Source organism: Tachypleus tridentatus, chromosome 13 (genome assembly GCF_004210375.1).
Source record: "Tachypleus tridentatus isolate NWPU-2018 chromosome 13, ASM421037v1, whole genome shotgun sequence".
Lineage (NCBI taxonomy): Eukaryota > Metazoa > Arthropoda > Merostomata > Xiphosura > Limulidae > Tachypleus > Tachypleus tridentatus.
Window position 1 is genome coordinate 150,521,155 of NC_134837.1, and position 18,025 is coordinate 150,539,179.

Sequence of the window (18,025 nt, forward strand, 5' to 3'; positions counted from 1 at the left end):
GTAATTTTAGAAGGAAAATTATTTTTATCTTATTTTGTAAAAAATTGGTATTTTTAATTCTCAGAAAGACTTAGCACTTGTGTTAATTGTGATAATTGGAACTAGAGATATTTCATAGAAAGATATTGGATGATGCAAAATTTTCAGCATTGAACTGACAGCAGAAGCTCGTGAAGTAAAAAATGAACTTTACTGTCTACGCTGCCACGATAAGATGGGAATCCCGATTTGTGGAGCATGTCGTCGCCCCATTGAGGAGAGAGTGGTGACTGCCTTGGGTAAACATTGGCATGTGGAAGTAAGAGCAATTTGTTAAGACTTCTTGATTTTTCATTGTCACAACAAAATTAGTTAAGCTTCTGAAATTGATAAAAGTAAGTTATCAGTATCTGGTAATCTATGGCAGTTGTTAGTTTTACAGATGTGTAACAAATTGATGCATGTAAACTTGCATTACAAAAATTTACCTAGAAAAACAGCATTGAGCAAAGTAAAACCAACAAAAACATTAAGTAAAACTGAAGTCCTTTAAATAAATGTAATACTAATGCTTTTGTTATATGAGTGTGGATTTTTTTAGTGTGTTTAATAGGAATATGTGATTAATCCATATATTCACAGATTCCTAGTTTTATTTTTGATTACATAATATTTTTTGTGCTCACACTTTAACCTTTTTTTTTAACATAATGAACATTTTGGATTTATTTCCCTCCTACTTTTCAACTTTCATTGGTTTTTCACCAGTTGAAAACTTTTAATTATAATATAATTCTGCTGTAATTATTACTATTTACCAGTTGCTGATTAAACTAAAATAATGAGATTTTGCTTGTTAAATAATATGGAGTAGGTTCCATTCATCACACTGGTAAAGTGGTGGTGTTATTTACAGCTTCCACCAGTAGTTAAAGAACTTGAATAGAAAGCCATAAATTTGATAATTTTATCCAATACTGGATTTCAAATTTCATCTTCTAAGAATAGACTTGAACAACTTATTATTTATTATTTAAGATTGTCTTTATTATTTAAAGGAATTAACGTGTTAGACTTTGAATGTACAATAGTTTATAAGCAATCATGGTTTAAGAAACTTTTGTATATTTGCATGTGTTTATTTCTTAACATATTTGGGAAGCTGAAGTTTAGGAATAATTTCTTTTTAATAAATAAAAATCCTATTAACTTTTATTAATAACTACAATTGATATTTTATTCTCTTCTCACTAGCACTTTGTTTGTGCCAAGTGTGAAAAACCTTTCCTGGGTCATCGTCATTATGAAAAGAAAGGACTTGCTTATTGTGAAACCCATTACCACCAGTTGTTTGGTAATTTGTGCTTTGTCTGCAATAATGTTATTGCTGGAGATGGTAAGAATTTTTACTGCAAATGAAAATTTTGTGTTTTATCAGAAGTGAACCAACTGTTTCCTGAAGTTATAGTCAATTCCCTAAAAATATTTCAGCATTAGTACTTTTTCAACAAAAGGGACAGAAACTTATTTATTATGTTTACTTTTGTTAACTAGTATCAAAGTGTGATAAAGATCAGACAATGGTAAGTTTATGGACTTACAAAGCTATAATATGGATTTCAAATCTCCACAGTGGACAAAGCAAAAATAACTCGTATAACTGTGCACCAAAACAACAACAGTGCAACATAAAAAAGATACGGTTCTATACAACAGGAATTTCTTTAAACATGAGCTCTAAACAGGTGAAAATAAATTATTTCGCTGAGTGAGTAGTTGCATTTCTTGAGGTTTACAAGTAATTTCTACAAAAGGGGGACAAAGGTTGCTTGGAAGGGTTACCTGTTTTAACCACTTGCACCACATATAGTCTGTCAGTAGGTGCAAAAAATGTGTCGCATAAGGAATGCTTAACATTGAAACTTATATTGGTGTGACATCGGTAAAACTTACACATGCTACAAATAACAAGAATCAGGTATACTTAGCACTAAAATAGTGTAAACTTTTTCTTTTTGAGGCATTCTTGCTGTGTCAGTAACCTGCAAATTATGATTCTAAATCTCTACTCTTTTACTTCCCATATGGCTTGTGCAAATACTAACCAAAATAAATAGGCTCTACTTTCTCACCAGAAGCCAAATTTCTAGTTAACCCTTTTGCAACTGAAGCTATTAAACACTTTTCTGAACAAATTACTGTGTTACATCCAAAATTTGATTAAATACCTTTTACTATCAGTGTATGTTATGATTTGAAGTTTTATTTTATCCATGTTTTCAGTCCTTTATTCCAAACCTGCAAAAAAATACTTAAAACTTTAGATGTGTTGTTATATGACTGATGAACTATGAAAATTCTGAGATTTGGCTTTTTGTATCTTCAATAATAGTCGAGTAGAGGTGCATTTAAAGGATACAAAACTTGCGTAACCTTTTGACTAATTCCTTATAAAGTTCTCAGAATGAATAAAATTGAAACACGTAATATATTTTTTCAAACTCTGACATCTGTCATGCTCACTTTCAACAGATTTGTTTGAACTGTATAAGCTATATAAAAATGACTTTTGTTGAGATGAATAATAAGTGGTAATGGTTGGGAAAGGAAAGCAAAACATCAAAAATTAACTATATGTGAAAAGGAAAGGATCTAAAATTATGAATTTAACAAAAGGAAAATCTTTAAAGATATTCTAGTGGACCTTTGTTCTTTATGGGCAAACTGGGGGTGTTTGAAAAGTATTTTTATATTTAAAATGAAAATCATCTTGCACTTTATTTATTAACAGTTTGAATGTAACTAATAACAATAGAAAACTAACATATTTTTAATTAAAACATTTAATTATAACAAGTTATTCTTTGAGTATGAGATACCAGTTTTTGAGAACATACATTCAGAGTTACTGCATGTATTGTTGTACGAGTGAAATTCATGGCTTGATTTTTGCAAATTACATGAGCTCACCACAAAAAGGTTAAAAACTATACATTTGTGCTGTAACTTTTGCATCTTTATTTGTTTTGATCATGAATTAGAATTTATTGATAACTCTAGTATTAACACTTCTGTTACTACAACAAATGTTTTGGAGGGTTTCTTCACAGTCTACTTCTGGTGTATAGGGAAATCTCGCTGTATTTTCAGTTCTCAGTAATTATCTAAATCATTTGTTGGTGATCAGCCAAGTGTGGTTTCTTAATTATGTGGATGCTAAGTTTATGAGACAGACATACATGTTTTTCACTCATTGGTGAACAAGCTTGATCTTTTGCCCAGGCCCATTCACTTTCTGACTAAGAAACATGATTTTTCTGCTAGTTCTAATCCTGAGGAAACTTTTCATGAATGTATTTGTTTATTTTTTCAGTCATACTCTTTTTAAATCATGATAAATTTCTGTTATAATGAGTATGCTAGTGTTATGTTAGATGATTTTTCTTCTTGAATCTTTTTAACTTTTACTTTCTAATATCATGGTTGTTGCAGATACATTTAAAAATCAGCCAAATGATATTTTTTATTATATTCCCTGTATCTGTTCTTTTACCAGAGGTGTCTTTTAAAACCCTTCTTTCTTTGCAAGTTCTAGATCCTCATATTACTCTTTTTTTTTGGGGGGGGGGGGAAAGGAGAGATATTCCATGTGTTCTTCTTTCCTGTCATCTTTACAGTTTTTGTGATATTAAGTACCTCTTTCTGAGACTTTATCCTTCAGTGCAGTTATTGGTACTATTGTTTACGTAATTCTTTTAATCAAATTTTCCATTTTACATTCATTTTTTTTGTGTGTCTCACTGACTTCATATCTCAGTGATGTCGAGAAACCCACTTGTTGAGAATTTTATATGCAAAAAACGGCTCGTTTTGGTTGAGAAAATATTTTTTACATAGAAGAGCGAACAACGTTTCGACCTTCTTTGGTCATCGTCAGGTTCACAAAGAAAGAGGTAACTGACCGGAAGCTGACCACATGTTTGAAAGGGGTTGTGTAACTGTGTGTCGAAATGTAGAGGGCGGTGTTAGATGTTTGAATATATAATTTTATTTATTTTATTATATTAATATAGGTATAAAGGCGTTCCTTTATATTGGTTTATTTTGGGTTTAAGTTGTTGTATAAGTAAGGCTTCTTTAATTTTGCGTTTGTTTATGTTTGTTTCTTTATTTAGTATTTGAGTGTTTTCTATGGTTATGTTGTGTTTATTTGACTTGCAGTGTTCGAAAACGTGTGAAGGTGACTTTTTATGTTCTTTGAATCTGGTTTCCATTTTTCTACTTGTTTCTCCAATATAGAAGTCGTGGCAGTTATCACATTGTATTTTATAAATAATGTTGGCGTGGTGTTTGTCAGTGTAGTTTTTACATAGTATAGACCTCAGTTTTGTGCCGGGTTTTTGAATAAATTTGGTATTAACTGGAATGTCATATTTTGTTACTAGTTTTTGCCAAATGTTGGTTTTTTGTCTGTTGATGTAGGGAATATATGGTATGCAGCAGTACATGGTTTCGTGATTTTTTGATCCGTGAAATATATTTACTTTTGTTGGTTAATTTTGCTTTCTTTCTAGGTGTGTGCGTATAACGTTTTCTATGGTTTGTGGAGGAAACTTATTGATGTTGATGAAGTATTGTTTTATTTCGTCTAATTCATCGTTAATTTTATCTGGTGAGCATAGTTTTATGGCTGTGTTTATTTGGTTTCTTAGTATGTTGAGTTTTTTGTTTTGTTTCATGTGCTGAGTCCCAAGGAATGTATAGTCCAGTATGGGTGATTTTTCGGTGGATTTCTGTTTTGAATTGTGTGTCAGTTCTTGTAATTTTGAGGTTAAGAAATGATATTTGATTGCTTTCTTCCTGTTCACATGTGAAGTTAATGTTGGGATGTATAGAGTTAATGTGATTGAAAATGACATGACTTACAAAAACAAAAAATGAACCTAGACCATCAACTGGCATGCTGCATTAAACCAGAGATTTACGGACTTATACAACGAAACATAAACCAAATCAATACTAAGAACAATACTGGTGCAAGTTGTTTCTCGTCTGTGTTTAATTGACGGTCGGATCTGTTAATTATGAGGTTAGTCAACGGTTTGTCGTTTTGGTGTCTTTTCTGTTGTTTGCATCTTAGTTTTTCTAATTTTTTGTTGTGGCAGATCTTTTTGTCTCTGTCGTTCTTAGAGAGGTTATCCAGCAGTATCTGATTTGGGTCTTACCCTAATTTTTTTCTGTTCATCATCCCTTTGAAATGTTTGACAGGAAGTAATTGTCTCCTTGCTTTGTCTTCTACCTATTTCTCCTTCTTTTGTGTCTGCTACTACTTGTAGTTCTTTTCATCTCTTTTGGGTTTACAAGTGTAGAAGCAAACTAGTTGTTTTTCTTGAACTGCTTATTTAATCTCGTTATCAGACATTCTTTCTGTTTGAATTGTTGGGAGGTATTTTTTATTAAGTTATGGGGACCTTGACTTCAGAATCCTTGGATTTGGCAGATTCTTCAGAAGTCATACTTGTTGACAAAATTGCTCAACAAGAAATGGCTTACAGTATTTTCAAATTCAGTACTTGTTTAAAATGCATTTTAATTCTAAACATGTAAAATCTAAAACAAATAAATATGGATTCTTAAATGTATAAATATCAGTTAAATGACTTTTTTAGGCTTAATGGTGAGTTTTATTGCCAAAATATTAAGTGAAAAACTATTTTGATTAACAATAAAAAAAAAAAAAGTAATAAAGAATATTACAAGCTGTAGTATAATTATGAATAAAAGCAGTGTTTGGTAATGAAAAAAAATATTGGTAAGTTTATGTAGAACAAAGTATGACATAATAAAGAAAATTCTAGTAACATATTTAAAAATAAAAAAAGCAAAGTTTTAAAGATCATTAGAAATTTGATCCAAAAAGTACTCCTACTGTTTTTATGTTGAGTCTTTAGAATATTTTGTATTTTAACTGGAGGTAAAGTGATTTTTTTTCTTCCATATTTTATTTAATGTATGAATCATGAATAAAGCAATCCTAATAATTAGTTGTAGTAATTAAAATGACTTAGGTCACTTTACAATGATCAGTATCATTATGATGCCCACCATCTTATCTCCTCTTTGTCTTTCTGATACACAAGAATTCACATCTAGCAGATTAAATATAATAAATGAATGTTTGTAAAGTGCACATGAGAACTGTTCTCAAAATGTTGGGTGTGCTGCCACCAACCTTAATTATATGCAGACTGCAAAAAGAGGTTTTATATCTGTAATTTACAAAGTAATTGACAGTCTTTATTGTGTCATATTTGGAAGAAATGGGGGAAGATGTAATTAAAACAAGTTGGAGGAATATGAAATTTTTTCATGAGTAGAGTGAAATTAAGGGGAAAAATAAAAATTTGTCAAACCTGTGCTTGAAGTTTAGTCAGTAGAATCCAAACATTTAAGTGTTAGAAACTGGCATTTAGAATAAGAACAATTTGATTTTATGATATTGATGAAGCTGTAATTAAAATAGGTTAAACTCTGTGAGCATGTGCTGCCTAAAGTGTTTTAAAAATGAAGCAGAGTGAGGGTTATAATATAACATTATCTTTTATGTAACATTAGCTGCAATGGTTCTACATCAGCCATTTATCACTAAAAGTAACAGGCTGAAACATCCAAAATGTTCTAGAAAAGCAAACTTATAATCTCTTAAAAAAAAAAAAAATCTTTACATTATTAGTATTATAGAGCCTTGGCAAGTGCTTTAATCATAGATTTTTTCAGTTAGTTATAGAAATTCATTTTGGGATGCACTGTTAATGATAGTTGTGTGATCCAAAATTTACTTTTCCACTTATGGCTAAGTTTAATGTACAAATTTCCAGGTCTGTAGATTGAAGTTCTTTATGCTTGTAACTCAATGAATCATTGTCCTCCTTTTCTGAGGACATAATAAACATTAATAACCATGACAACATTTTTATGACTAAATAGATTTAATGAACCTCCTTTACTTCCGACATTATTGCCATCTTTGTTTACCCCATTGTTTTCCTCTTTCATGCAGGTTAGCGTGACCAAGTGCTCAGGGCACTTGACTCTCGATCTAAGGGTCATGTATTTGAGTCTCCATCCTATCAAACATTCTTGCCTGTTCAGCTGTAGGGGAATTATATTGTGATGGTCAAACCCACTATTTGTTGGTTAAAAGAGTAGCCCAAGAGTTGGTGGTGGGTGGTAATGGCTAGTTGCCTTTCATCTAGCCTTTCACTACTAAATTAAGAATGGAGAGCTCAGATAGCCCTTGTTGTAGCTTTACATAAAATTCAAAATAAACTAAATCCTCTTTTATGATGTTAAAATGTTTATAATACTGGTTCTTTGTTCCCTTTGTTGAATATTTTAGACACATTCATACTTTCTTCATCCATGCCATTATTCATCTGTGGGAACTTTTGTTGAAATTTACAGTCCATGTGCAAAATCTTTGTTAGAATATCTCATCTTAGACACACCTTGCATAAAAACATATTAATACCTTGCAAAATTTATGACAATTAAAAGAAAGTGAAAAATACCATAAATTAAAAATTAAGGTAGGAATCTTGAGAATAGATTCAACTGTAGTTTTTTACATTGATGGAGTGGACATATGAATTTTTTAAATATTGGATGTGTTGTAACACTCATAATAGTGAATTTCTCATATTTTATATTTCTGAGTGTTGTCTATCCATTAATAAATCTGTCCCTCAATGGCACAATAGTATGTCTGTGGACTTACAATGCTAGAAACCAGGTTTAAATACCAATTTAGCAGAACATAGATTGACTATTGTACAGTTTTGTGCTAAATTACAAATAGGTAAAACTCTTAACTACAAACTGATACAAAAATACAATCACTAATGAAGTAACAAGATATGAAATTTATATCTTTGGTAAGTATTTAAAATGGTTAGGTTATTTTCCTTATGTATATCTAGTGAAGCTTAATCTTTTCATGTACTGGATAAGAAAGAATAGCTTGCTTTTAGCAACTGTTATAGGTTAAAAAGAACAAGTGGGTACTACACATTATCAGAAGGTTCAGTATAACTAAGCCATTGACACAACCAAAAAACAACAGAACAACTGAGTTAATCACAAACTATACATGTTTAAACATCAAAACATTTGCATTGTATTAACAAAAGGGTCTAGAAAATTAACTAATGACTACATATGTATAGAATAAAAATTTTTTTTGAAAGTATGTTATTAATACTTAATACCACCAAAAAATAAAAGTATTGATATAAATGTACTTCAGAGTTTGTTTATGTAATTAACGTATTTATTTCCTTGTATATCTGGATTGTTAAAATATTAATATAATAAAACTGTTACCCAGTTGGAGTTATTGACCTGGTATACTAGACATCCAATATTCACAGTATAAAATATCTTAGAAGAAAAAATTACACATTATTATTTTGTGTAGGGAGACATGAAAAGTAAATAGTAATATTCTTGTTTGGTACTCTTACAGAAAGTATGGTACACCATGTCAGATATTGAAATGTCAATTTATTAAAGCAGCTGAAATGTTTTAATAATACTTGTCATTATTCATGATAAAGAAAGAAAAATATTTTATTGATTCTTGGTTTTCACTTTATTAAAGCAGCAAACAATGTTTTATTGATACTTGAGTTATCAGTTTACTAAAATGGCAAAATTTTTTAACAATAGTTGGTTTAATTAGCTTATTAAAGCAGGAAAAGTATTTTACTGATTCTTGATTTTCCAATTTATTAAAGCAGCAAAAATGTTTTATTGATTCTTTGTTTGTTTTTCTTGCAGTTTTCTCAGCTCTAAACAAAGCCTGGTGTGTGAATCATTTTGCTTGTGCAATTTGCGACACAAAAATGAGCCAGAAGTAGGTTTTTTTTATAATTAGCTTGTTATTTTAATTGTTATTAGATTAGAAATATTAAGCTTTAGTAACAAAGATAATTCAAAACAATGTTATTACAAACGTCAACATACTTCAAGATAATAAACAGCCTCCGCATTAAAGAAAGTTATGTATGCACATGCTATATTCAATGTGATAATGTATTTCCATTTGATACATGCCACATACTGCTTGTAAATCTTTTGATATGTGGCCTTCCATTTGGCTGTGTGCTTTGGAAAAAAAACTCATAAAAGTGGACATTGAAGTAATATTTTATATCTGAGCCATAACAACAGTGCTGTTTACCAGTTAAAGAAAGTTCTTTGTTTAGCTGCAGTAAATTGCTATGTACTTATATTAATCATTGTGTGAACAAGCAGTTTAAGTATTTATTACCTTTTGTGTACAACTAGTATCAAGTCAAGAAGTAGTCTGTTGTTGGAACTTATAGTGCACATGCAAAATCTTGGTTAGAATATCTTAGACACTTCTTGCTGTGATATGTTTCATAAAATACATGAATACTGAAAATATTTATGGTCATTAAAAGTAAGTGAAAATTACTGCAAATAAAGAATTAAAATAGAAATTTTGGGAATAGATTCAACCATATGTTTTTTTACATTGTTACAGTGGACATATGAAATTTTTAAATACTTGATTCACTGTAACATTCATAATAGCGAGTTTCTCATATTTTATACCGTTGAATGCTATCTATCCATTCTTTAAAAAGTGATATGTTTGTGGACTTGCAATGTTTGAAACAGAGTTTTGATATCCGTGGTGTGCAGAGCACAGATAGCCCATTGTACAGCTCCACTGATGTGGTTCAACAATACAGATATTAACATTTCATGCCTTGCACACTTTTATAATCATGAAATAGGAGAAAATTATAAATTCCTATAATATAACATTCTCAGGAGAGATCAATTTTAACTGAGTTCAGCAAGATGATCAGAGTTTTTAATGGTAACTGGGAATAGTCAGAGGCAAAGTGATCGGAGGTGCATGTTGTTACTATAACTCATTAACAATTCTGTATGCCACTGATAAAAATTACACAAATATTTCATAAATTAACATCTTGAGTATTTTAACTGTAAAATTTTTCTTTCAATAAATATATAATTAAATCTAGATTCATTTCAATTATTTTTTTTAATTTTTAGGACAAAGTTTTTTGAATTTGACTTGAAACCAGTGTGCAAAAGATGTTATGAGAAGTTTCCTGGTGAACTGAAAAAACGACTGAAGAAACAGTATGAAAGTTCTCCAAGGAAAACAGTCATCTGAGTAAAGGAATATTTCTGTTGTTCTATTCTTGTTCTGCTTGAGAACATATAACAGTCTGCTATTGAGAAGATGGTTACTTCAAGTGCCCTTAAATAAAGTGCCTTATAAAATGACCAGATAACATATTTACCACTTGAATTTTTTGTGAAAATATATTTTATGTGACATAAGAATATGTAAGACTTTTAATTTTTAAATATTATTTTGAGCTGTTTGTGTGTAAGATGCAGAAAAGTGGCTGTTAGTAAGCACCAGTTTTGTATTAAAGATGAACTTGACTGTTCTACAAGTTCATATGTAATAATTAGTGAAATATTCAAGTTTTATTTAAACAAGTGTTCATGAAAGAAGAGAGCAACACATCTAATGTGCTGTATTTTCTGTCAGATTTGTGTGATTTTTCCTTATGTATTTTATTTTTATAGAGGTTTTAAACAGAAGTACAGTTTTAAAGAAAGAATTAAGTCATTAGACTGTTATTAACAAATACAACTTTGTAGTTCTTTTGACATTGATAGGAAAAGAATTTTACTGAAAGCATCTTTACAATACTTAAGTGCCATTATTTTGTAGTCTTTATCAAAATGGGATGTGGCTGTTTTGTCGACCCTATAAAAGAATAATTTATGAATATGTGGATAGTGCTTTGAGGTTTATTTCTCTAAACAAATTATTCTGGAATGTCTTATAAAATATGTGTTTTTGAAATAAATTAAAGTAAAACCTTCAGAATGAGACACATTTTTGAATGCATGTGATTTTGATTTGTGCAGTAAGATGAGAATTACATATTTGATAATAAATCTAACACTCGAGAGTTGTTCTTACATTTTTACATATTTTACATTTTATCTTCTCTAGCAAATAAATAATGCATGCAGTTTTCCTAATCCAAAATGTTGTGTTGAAAATTCTAATTAGTAACAACAAAATAATGCTGTGATAACAGCATTATCTACATTATGTGTATTTGGATATATAAATGGAGTAAGTATGTTACCTCTCCTGAAATAAGCTTCAAAACAAAATTACATATACCATATTAAAGCTTTTATGTTACCAGATACATGAAAATTGTTAAGAATGGAATGCTTGTGTACTGTTTTTGTACACTAAGAGTAAGTAACTATATTGCAAATGTAGAAATATCATAGACTTGAAAGAAAAGAAAGTTCTTTGAAGCTAAAGATGTTTTGTCTGAGGTTCACACTTAAGTTTTTCAAAACATTGATAGGTCATGTATTCTGTCATTTATCCTGTTTAATTCTTTAATACATGAAATATCTGTGGTTTATATAAATTCTTCTTTCATAGCTGTAGTTGTGTTGTGACATTACAAGACAGTCACCTCAACACTTTACAGTCTGCATTTAACAAGAGAGAATGAATAGTAGTTTATCTCAGGTTTACTCATTAATAATGGCCATCAGCATGAAATACTGTAGTAGTTTAAATAAAGGGAGGCTTCTCCAAGTGATCATACATGGATACTGGTACTCCTGAACATTTCCGATGCTTTCTTTTTAACTCTTATGGCTGTGGCATCAGTGAACTTTGTATTTCAGCTTACTTTTCTGAATGTGGAAATGTACTGTTTATTCCTTAGCATTTTGTAAATTTATTAAGTTGCTAATATGTGTGTTACTGCTTACTTAAAATGTTTTCAGTTAAAGTAGTTGTGTTGCTAGTTTTTAATCTTTCAGTACAACTTGTTAGGTATGTGCTTTTTAAGAGATATTCATTTAAGTTTTGATAAATACTAAGTTTTAAGACAGCTATTTATGGGATAATAGATTTTTTTTTTCCATACAACCTTGCATCTTTAACAGTGAGATATGATTGTGTACAACATTTAAGGTACACATCAAATGCACCTTCAATGTCGGACACGATCACATCTCTCTGTTACAGATGAAAAGTTGTACAGAAATAAATCTATTATCCCATAAATAACTGTTCCAAAATTTCATACTCTTAAATGTATGTGTAAACGTCTTTTTTTTTTCCCATAGTTTTGGTGGTTATACTAACATCAATATGTAAAAAACAAATTACTGTGGTGTTATTTAATATTATATGTGTATATAGGATTGTGTTAAACTAACACAGTGCTGTTTTTAAGCTCATTGTTATTTGTTCCTCTCTATTTTCTCCTCACTAAATTATGTTATGGCGAAGTATTAAATATGCTATGCTTACATAAGTTTTATAAATGTTTCCATTTGAAAGCATACAGACTGACTCTGGTACTATTTTTTAAATATAGAGAAAGAAATTAAATTAGGAAAATCTTCAGAGATACATCAAATACATTGGAAGTGCCAATAAGTACTTGCTTTTTTTGTGTGTGATTAGTATTGTCTAGAGTAAAGAGTAGTAAAGAAATTAAAATTATTTTAAAAATCTTGAAGTTTTCCTAACCATCTTGTTTGAATTTTGTAAAATTTTGCATTGTTAGTTACAAAGAAGTACCTTACAGAAAGACAGTGTAAAAGATATTGTGTATAGTTTGTGACTTGTCCATTTGCCCTTTATTAATGCCTTAAAGAAAGCAAATAAATACTTTGTGTCAGCCAGAAACTAAATTCAATGAAAATATAATTAATTATATAGTATGTACAGGTAAAAAACAAAGTGGTATAAGCTCTATTTAAAAATCAGTTACTTATGTAAGTAGAAGAAAGAGATGTGTGGTAATAAAAGATAATTGTTAAGAATTATAGTAATTATAAGTATAGCTTTAATTTTACATACCATGAAGTTAATTAACACAATTAAATTAATAACCATTATACCTTTGCATGCAGGAGTTTGTACTGTTCACACAGTTTCTGAAGAGTATTTTTCAGTAGGAGAAATAGTTTAGAATTAAGAAAAAAAATCTTATCAGAAACCCTTGTTTGCTTAACTGTGGTATACTTACATGTTTCTCAACTATTAAATGAAGCATTATATGTCAGTGATTGAGGTGAACATTTTTTTTCACATATTTTTGCCAGTCTTTTAACTTTGTTAAATGTGGAGTAATACAAGAATCTTTGTTCTAGCATTTTTATTATAGCATTTTTACATTGGTATGCATTTACCTTGTATTTTTAACATTTATTTATGATATTTTATTAGAAAATCTCAAGTTTTATTTGTTTTTATTTGTACTAAGATATAAATTAATTATGTATTTTCTGTTTATTTGTTATTAAATTTAATGTTTTCTGACTTACGTGTTACAGGTCTTAAGAGTTGTGACATTTTTATGTTTTTTACATGTGTGTTATGTGTGAGAAAAGTTGGTTTACCAATATTATTTAAAGCTTGTAATACCTTCAAGTGGTCCAAGATCAGGAAAGATGTAATCCATTTATCCCACAAATCATTGATTTTAAATTATCTATTAAAAATCAGTAATGATATTAACTTTTTCCTATCTCCATTTTTGTACAACAACAAATTATCATTTAATGTAGATTTTTAGATCCTATGAATCTGAAAATATGATTACACCAGTGTTAAAGACATATAGAAATATTTTTATTTTTAAAAGAAATCGTTTGAGTATCAAGTTGTTTCCCTGATACATTAGGAATACTATCATTTTTTATATTTTAATAAGTTGAATTCAGTAGTTTAAAACTTTTGCTTTTAAGTTTACTTGTCTGCCTCTGATAGTGTTTGAAATTTTAAATATGGGAAGAAATTTAGTAGCACATGCCCAAATCTTGTGTGTATCTTAAAACTTTTTATTGTAGATACATAACATGTTATTGATTACTTCTTATTTGCAGTGTTTACAAGGGTTGTTAAAATATAGATATAGAATATTTTTGGTGAAGACCATATCTTCAATGTTTTACATTTAACTAACAAAACACTTAATTTGTCCTGTGTACTCATCCTGCTTGTATAGATGGGTAAGTTCTGAGAATAAAGTTTATAATAATTACTAAAGCATATCCAGTGATTTTCGTATTTGTTTTATACAACAATATCACATGCTGTTATGTTAAAATAACTAGAAAGAAACTGAACAATTTTTGTTAAGAGCAGACAACATTTTTTGGGGTACTTACATATTATCAGGGCTGTTAAAATCACTTGAATGTATGAGAAATTTAAAACATATTAATACAATATTAAATGTATACAGTTTATTTAGATTAATTTATGTGTGTTTTCTTTTCACAACAACAGAAAGAAACTTAAGAAAGCATTATACTTGCAAATGCTACACAGAAGAAATAGTTGTTTCTGGAGGCCAGAAATTTTTGATTTAGATTGGAATTAAATGGGTCTTGATCATGTCGCAACTGTCTCCACATAAATTCAGCTAAATATGACTCTATTTGATGATGTGCAGTGCCTCGATGTTTTTTATTTCTCCACTAATAAATATGATTAAAAAATAATTAAAAAATTAATAGCCCTCCATTGATATCTAAGTACCTGTTTTGTTTATTTTGTTGCAAGTTGTATTTTCTTAATAGTACGTCTCACCAAAATTGTATCTTTGTAAAGTCTTTCACCAGTAGCCCTTGTACAGGGTGGCCCTAAGTCCCTACCCATTCCCATGTTGTTATGTTATATTCAATTACGCAGGTATTATAAATTTGTTGTTTTTTTTCAGGAAAATATGGCCGATGTAAGCCCATTTACAGTTGAAGAGCGTATTGTGACAAGTACATGAGTGCAAGAATACTGGTGACACCACACAGATACACTAGATACATAAGATATATAGATGGGTAGGGACTTATGGGCCACCCTGTATATCTTTTCGGTTAGGACATTCGATTTACAATATGCTTGCCGTTTCAGCCATGGGACTATTAATTACCATGGTCAATCTGTAAATGCTACTGGTTGGTTGTCTTCCTGCTGGTCAGCAGGACCGTGACAGATACTCTTAATAGCTCTGCCATAAGCAAAACAAAACTTCTTAACCATTACTGACACTATTTTCGAATGAGTGTATTTTACTCTTTTAGATGATGGTTTGAAATGGCCGTTTGTAATTACTATAGGTGTTCTAACATGAGTTAAGTTTCTAAGCTATAATTTATTTTAATGTTATGACAGTACAATAAAACCTGACTTGGTGCATTAAGCATTTATACTCATATAATACATTCAAATGTTTAATTGCTCAAAATATAAATTTTCGCTTTTTACATTCGAACCCGTGACCTCCAGATTATGAGTATAGCCTTAACTACCTGGATATGTCGGGCACTTTAAATGAATAAACTGGAAATAGAATTGGGGGCTTTATAAATTTACGGTTTATCCCACTATTCGTTGGTAAAAATGGTAGCCCAAGAGTTGACGGTGGGTGGTGATAACTAGCCCTACTCTCTAGTCTTACACTGCTAACTTAGGGACGGCTAGCGCAGATAGCCCTCATGTAGTTTTACGCGAAATTTAAAACAAACCAAAACACGTTATAATTACAGTGAAGAATAATTAGTAAGACCAAGGAATCGTAGTTTTATTTTTTCTTAACAACTGCTGAAAGTTATACGTTATGTTAAAATTAAACTTAATAGTGCAACCAGTGAAAATATTTTATCTGGAATTTATTCATCTTTCAAGTGTGTATATGTTTTCTTATAGCAAAGTCTCACTGGGCTATCTGCTGAGCCCACTGAGGGGAATCGAACCCCAGATTTTAGTGTTGTAAATCCGTAGACTTACCGCTGTACCCGTGGAGGACTGTTCATCTTTCTAAACTATCAAGTTTCATATTTTCACAGAAATTATGTTTCAAGCCTGTTATGTAATTGATTGTTGATGAAATTTAGCGAGATTCATAAAATACTTGCGAAATTGATCTAGTGACGTTTATCGATACACATATTGATAATTAATATGCATATCACTCATGTTTCCCAATGAATTTCGCTTTCAATATCAGGATATTAACAGCCGCAGTTTTTAATTTCATATTATTGGGTGTCACGGTTTCGCAAACATGTCGTCGTCATCCGATCCAATAAAGTCACGTAAACGACACTAACGCCGGTGTGTTATGTGGGAAAGAAAGTGAATCGGACTATAATTACTATCATGTGAGAAGAATTAAGAAAAGTGATAATGTCAAATTCAGTACCAATGGTCGATGGAAATAAATCGCAACTCAATGTCTTCTTCACTGGGAGCCCAAACCGTTGCAATCTGGCACCTGTCGAGAAACGATCAAGAAGAAGCAGCGACAGTATTTCTGTGAATCTTTTCACGCAAAATAGTCTACTAAAAGAAATGGTTCAATCTGAAGAAGTGGTTCATCCAGAAATAGTATTAGAGGAGATTGCATTGTGAGTGATTCAGACTTTGCTGTGGAAAATATTAGCTAGGAAACACAGCTTGTTGTCTCTGAGACTGACATTGACTCCGCTGTTATATCACTCTCGATCATAGATCAGACTGTTTGTGATACTTCGTATGGGGCGGATGACGCTGTAAATGACACGCTTATTGTAACGCCTGACGTTAATTTGAGCTCTGATAATGATGACAATAGGTGAAGCACAAGAATGAATGCAAGACACGAGTCATCAAATGTACCAAAGCAACCAATTCTAAAGGAGTATAAACTAAAGAAGTTCGTGAGAGAAACCCGCGACCCTCGGATTACGAGTCGCACGCCTTACGCGCTTGGCCATGCCAGGCCCTGGTTAGTTTGGTACTATCTATGTTCTTTGTACTTTTCTGAAATTTCTGTAGAACAGTTTTTTTATTTCTGTGTGATTTAATTTGAATTTGTAACTAGACTGCTAACTCATAATAATACTTTCAATGAATTATTTGTGTATTTATACTAATGATTTTTGTGGCTCATTAACTGTGAAGGCAGTTGTGAATTTGTTTCAATCTCTAATCTTGCTCTTTTCTTATGAACATATTGATTATTATAGTAACTTTGTTGTCGAACTTGTCTGCTTTCGTTTCACACTTCCCTTGTTTTAAAGTGTCAAAATGTTTTTAACTCAGACCGCTGAGACCGCTTCAGAAATTATTAAGTCTCAACTCATATGTAATAAGAACTTGCCTTTCTTTATTGTAGGAATGTTGTATATTTATCACAATCTTGCTTTTGTTGTACAGGGTGGCACTATATGTTTGTTACTCGTTGGCTCACATGTAAAGTTTTCGAAATTTCCATTTCTTTTAAATTAAATTTGAACACAAAATATCGTTCAAGTAAAAAACTCAACTCTTTTTTACTCTAGATCAGGGTTGCTCTCCTTAGTAATTACATGCATTCTCCAGTGAAAGAGATAAATGTAACAGTATCCATGATGTTCCACAATAGATAAATATTTTTACTGCTAACAGATTGAATAATGGCCTGGAGGGCTTTCCCCTTTCTTTGCTTTGGAAAATGTTGTCGAGAATTACATAAGTGCTGTGCAGGCCGTGAGTAGTATGGCTTATTTTATGTTCTTGTAGTTGATAAATAAAAGCAAGTCTTTTCTCCCACTAAGCAAGAATTTAAGCGTTGTTCAGTTTTATAGATTCTAGCAGACCCAGAGTTTTATAAACACTGAAGTGTTTTGTAGGACTCAGTTTTAGCTTAGTTTAATGTATAACATAAAGGTGTTTTTGTGTTTGTTTTAATTTCGAGTTAACTTTCTTTCTGCTTACAGGAAGACCCACAACGAACAAGTGTGAGAGAGAACAAATAGAGGTTTTCTGTTACTCTCCCTCTAGTAAGTTTCACACTCACATAGCAAACACATTTTTTTGTGTTGCGTCTTTGACTGTGTTTTTAATAAAGATTTTTATATTGTGAATATTTGTGTATAGACCCTCTTTCAT

At 30.6% G+C, this 18,025-nt stretch overlaps 1 protein-coding gene across 1 annotated transcript in view; it reads left to right on the top strand.

The window, feature by feature from the left end:
• The window catches only part of LOC143240331 (LIM and senescent cell antigen-like-containing domain protein 1), a 34,831-nt gene extending 20,668 nt beyond the window's left edge, over positions 1 to 14,163 (top strand). Inside the window, exons 7-10 of the mRNA XM_076482591.1 lie at positions 148 to 298; positions 1,234 to 1,375; positions 8,818 to 8,893; positions 10,090 to 14,163. Of these exons, the coding sequence (XP_076338706.1) occupies positions 148 to 298; positions 1,234 to 1,375; positions 8,818 to 8,893; positions 10,090 to 10,213 (493 nt within the window). The 3' untranslated portion in view covers positions 10,214 to 14,163. The remainder of the gene's footprint in view (positions 1 to 147; positions 299 to 1,233; positions 1,376 to 8,817; positions 8,894 to 10,089) is intronic.
• Positions 14,164 to 18,025: the final 3,862 nt, after the last annotated feature.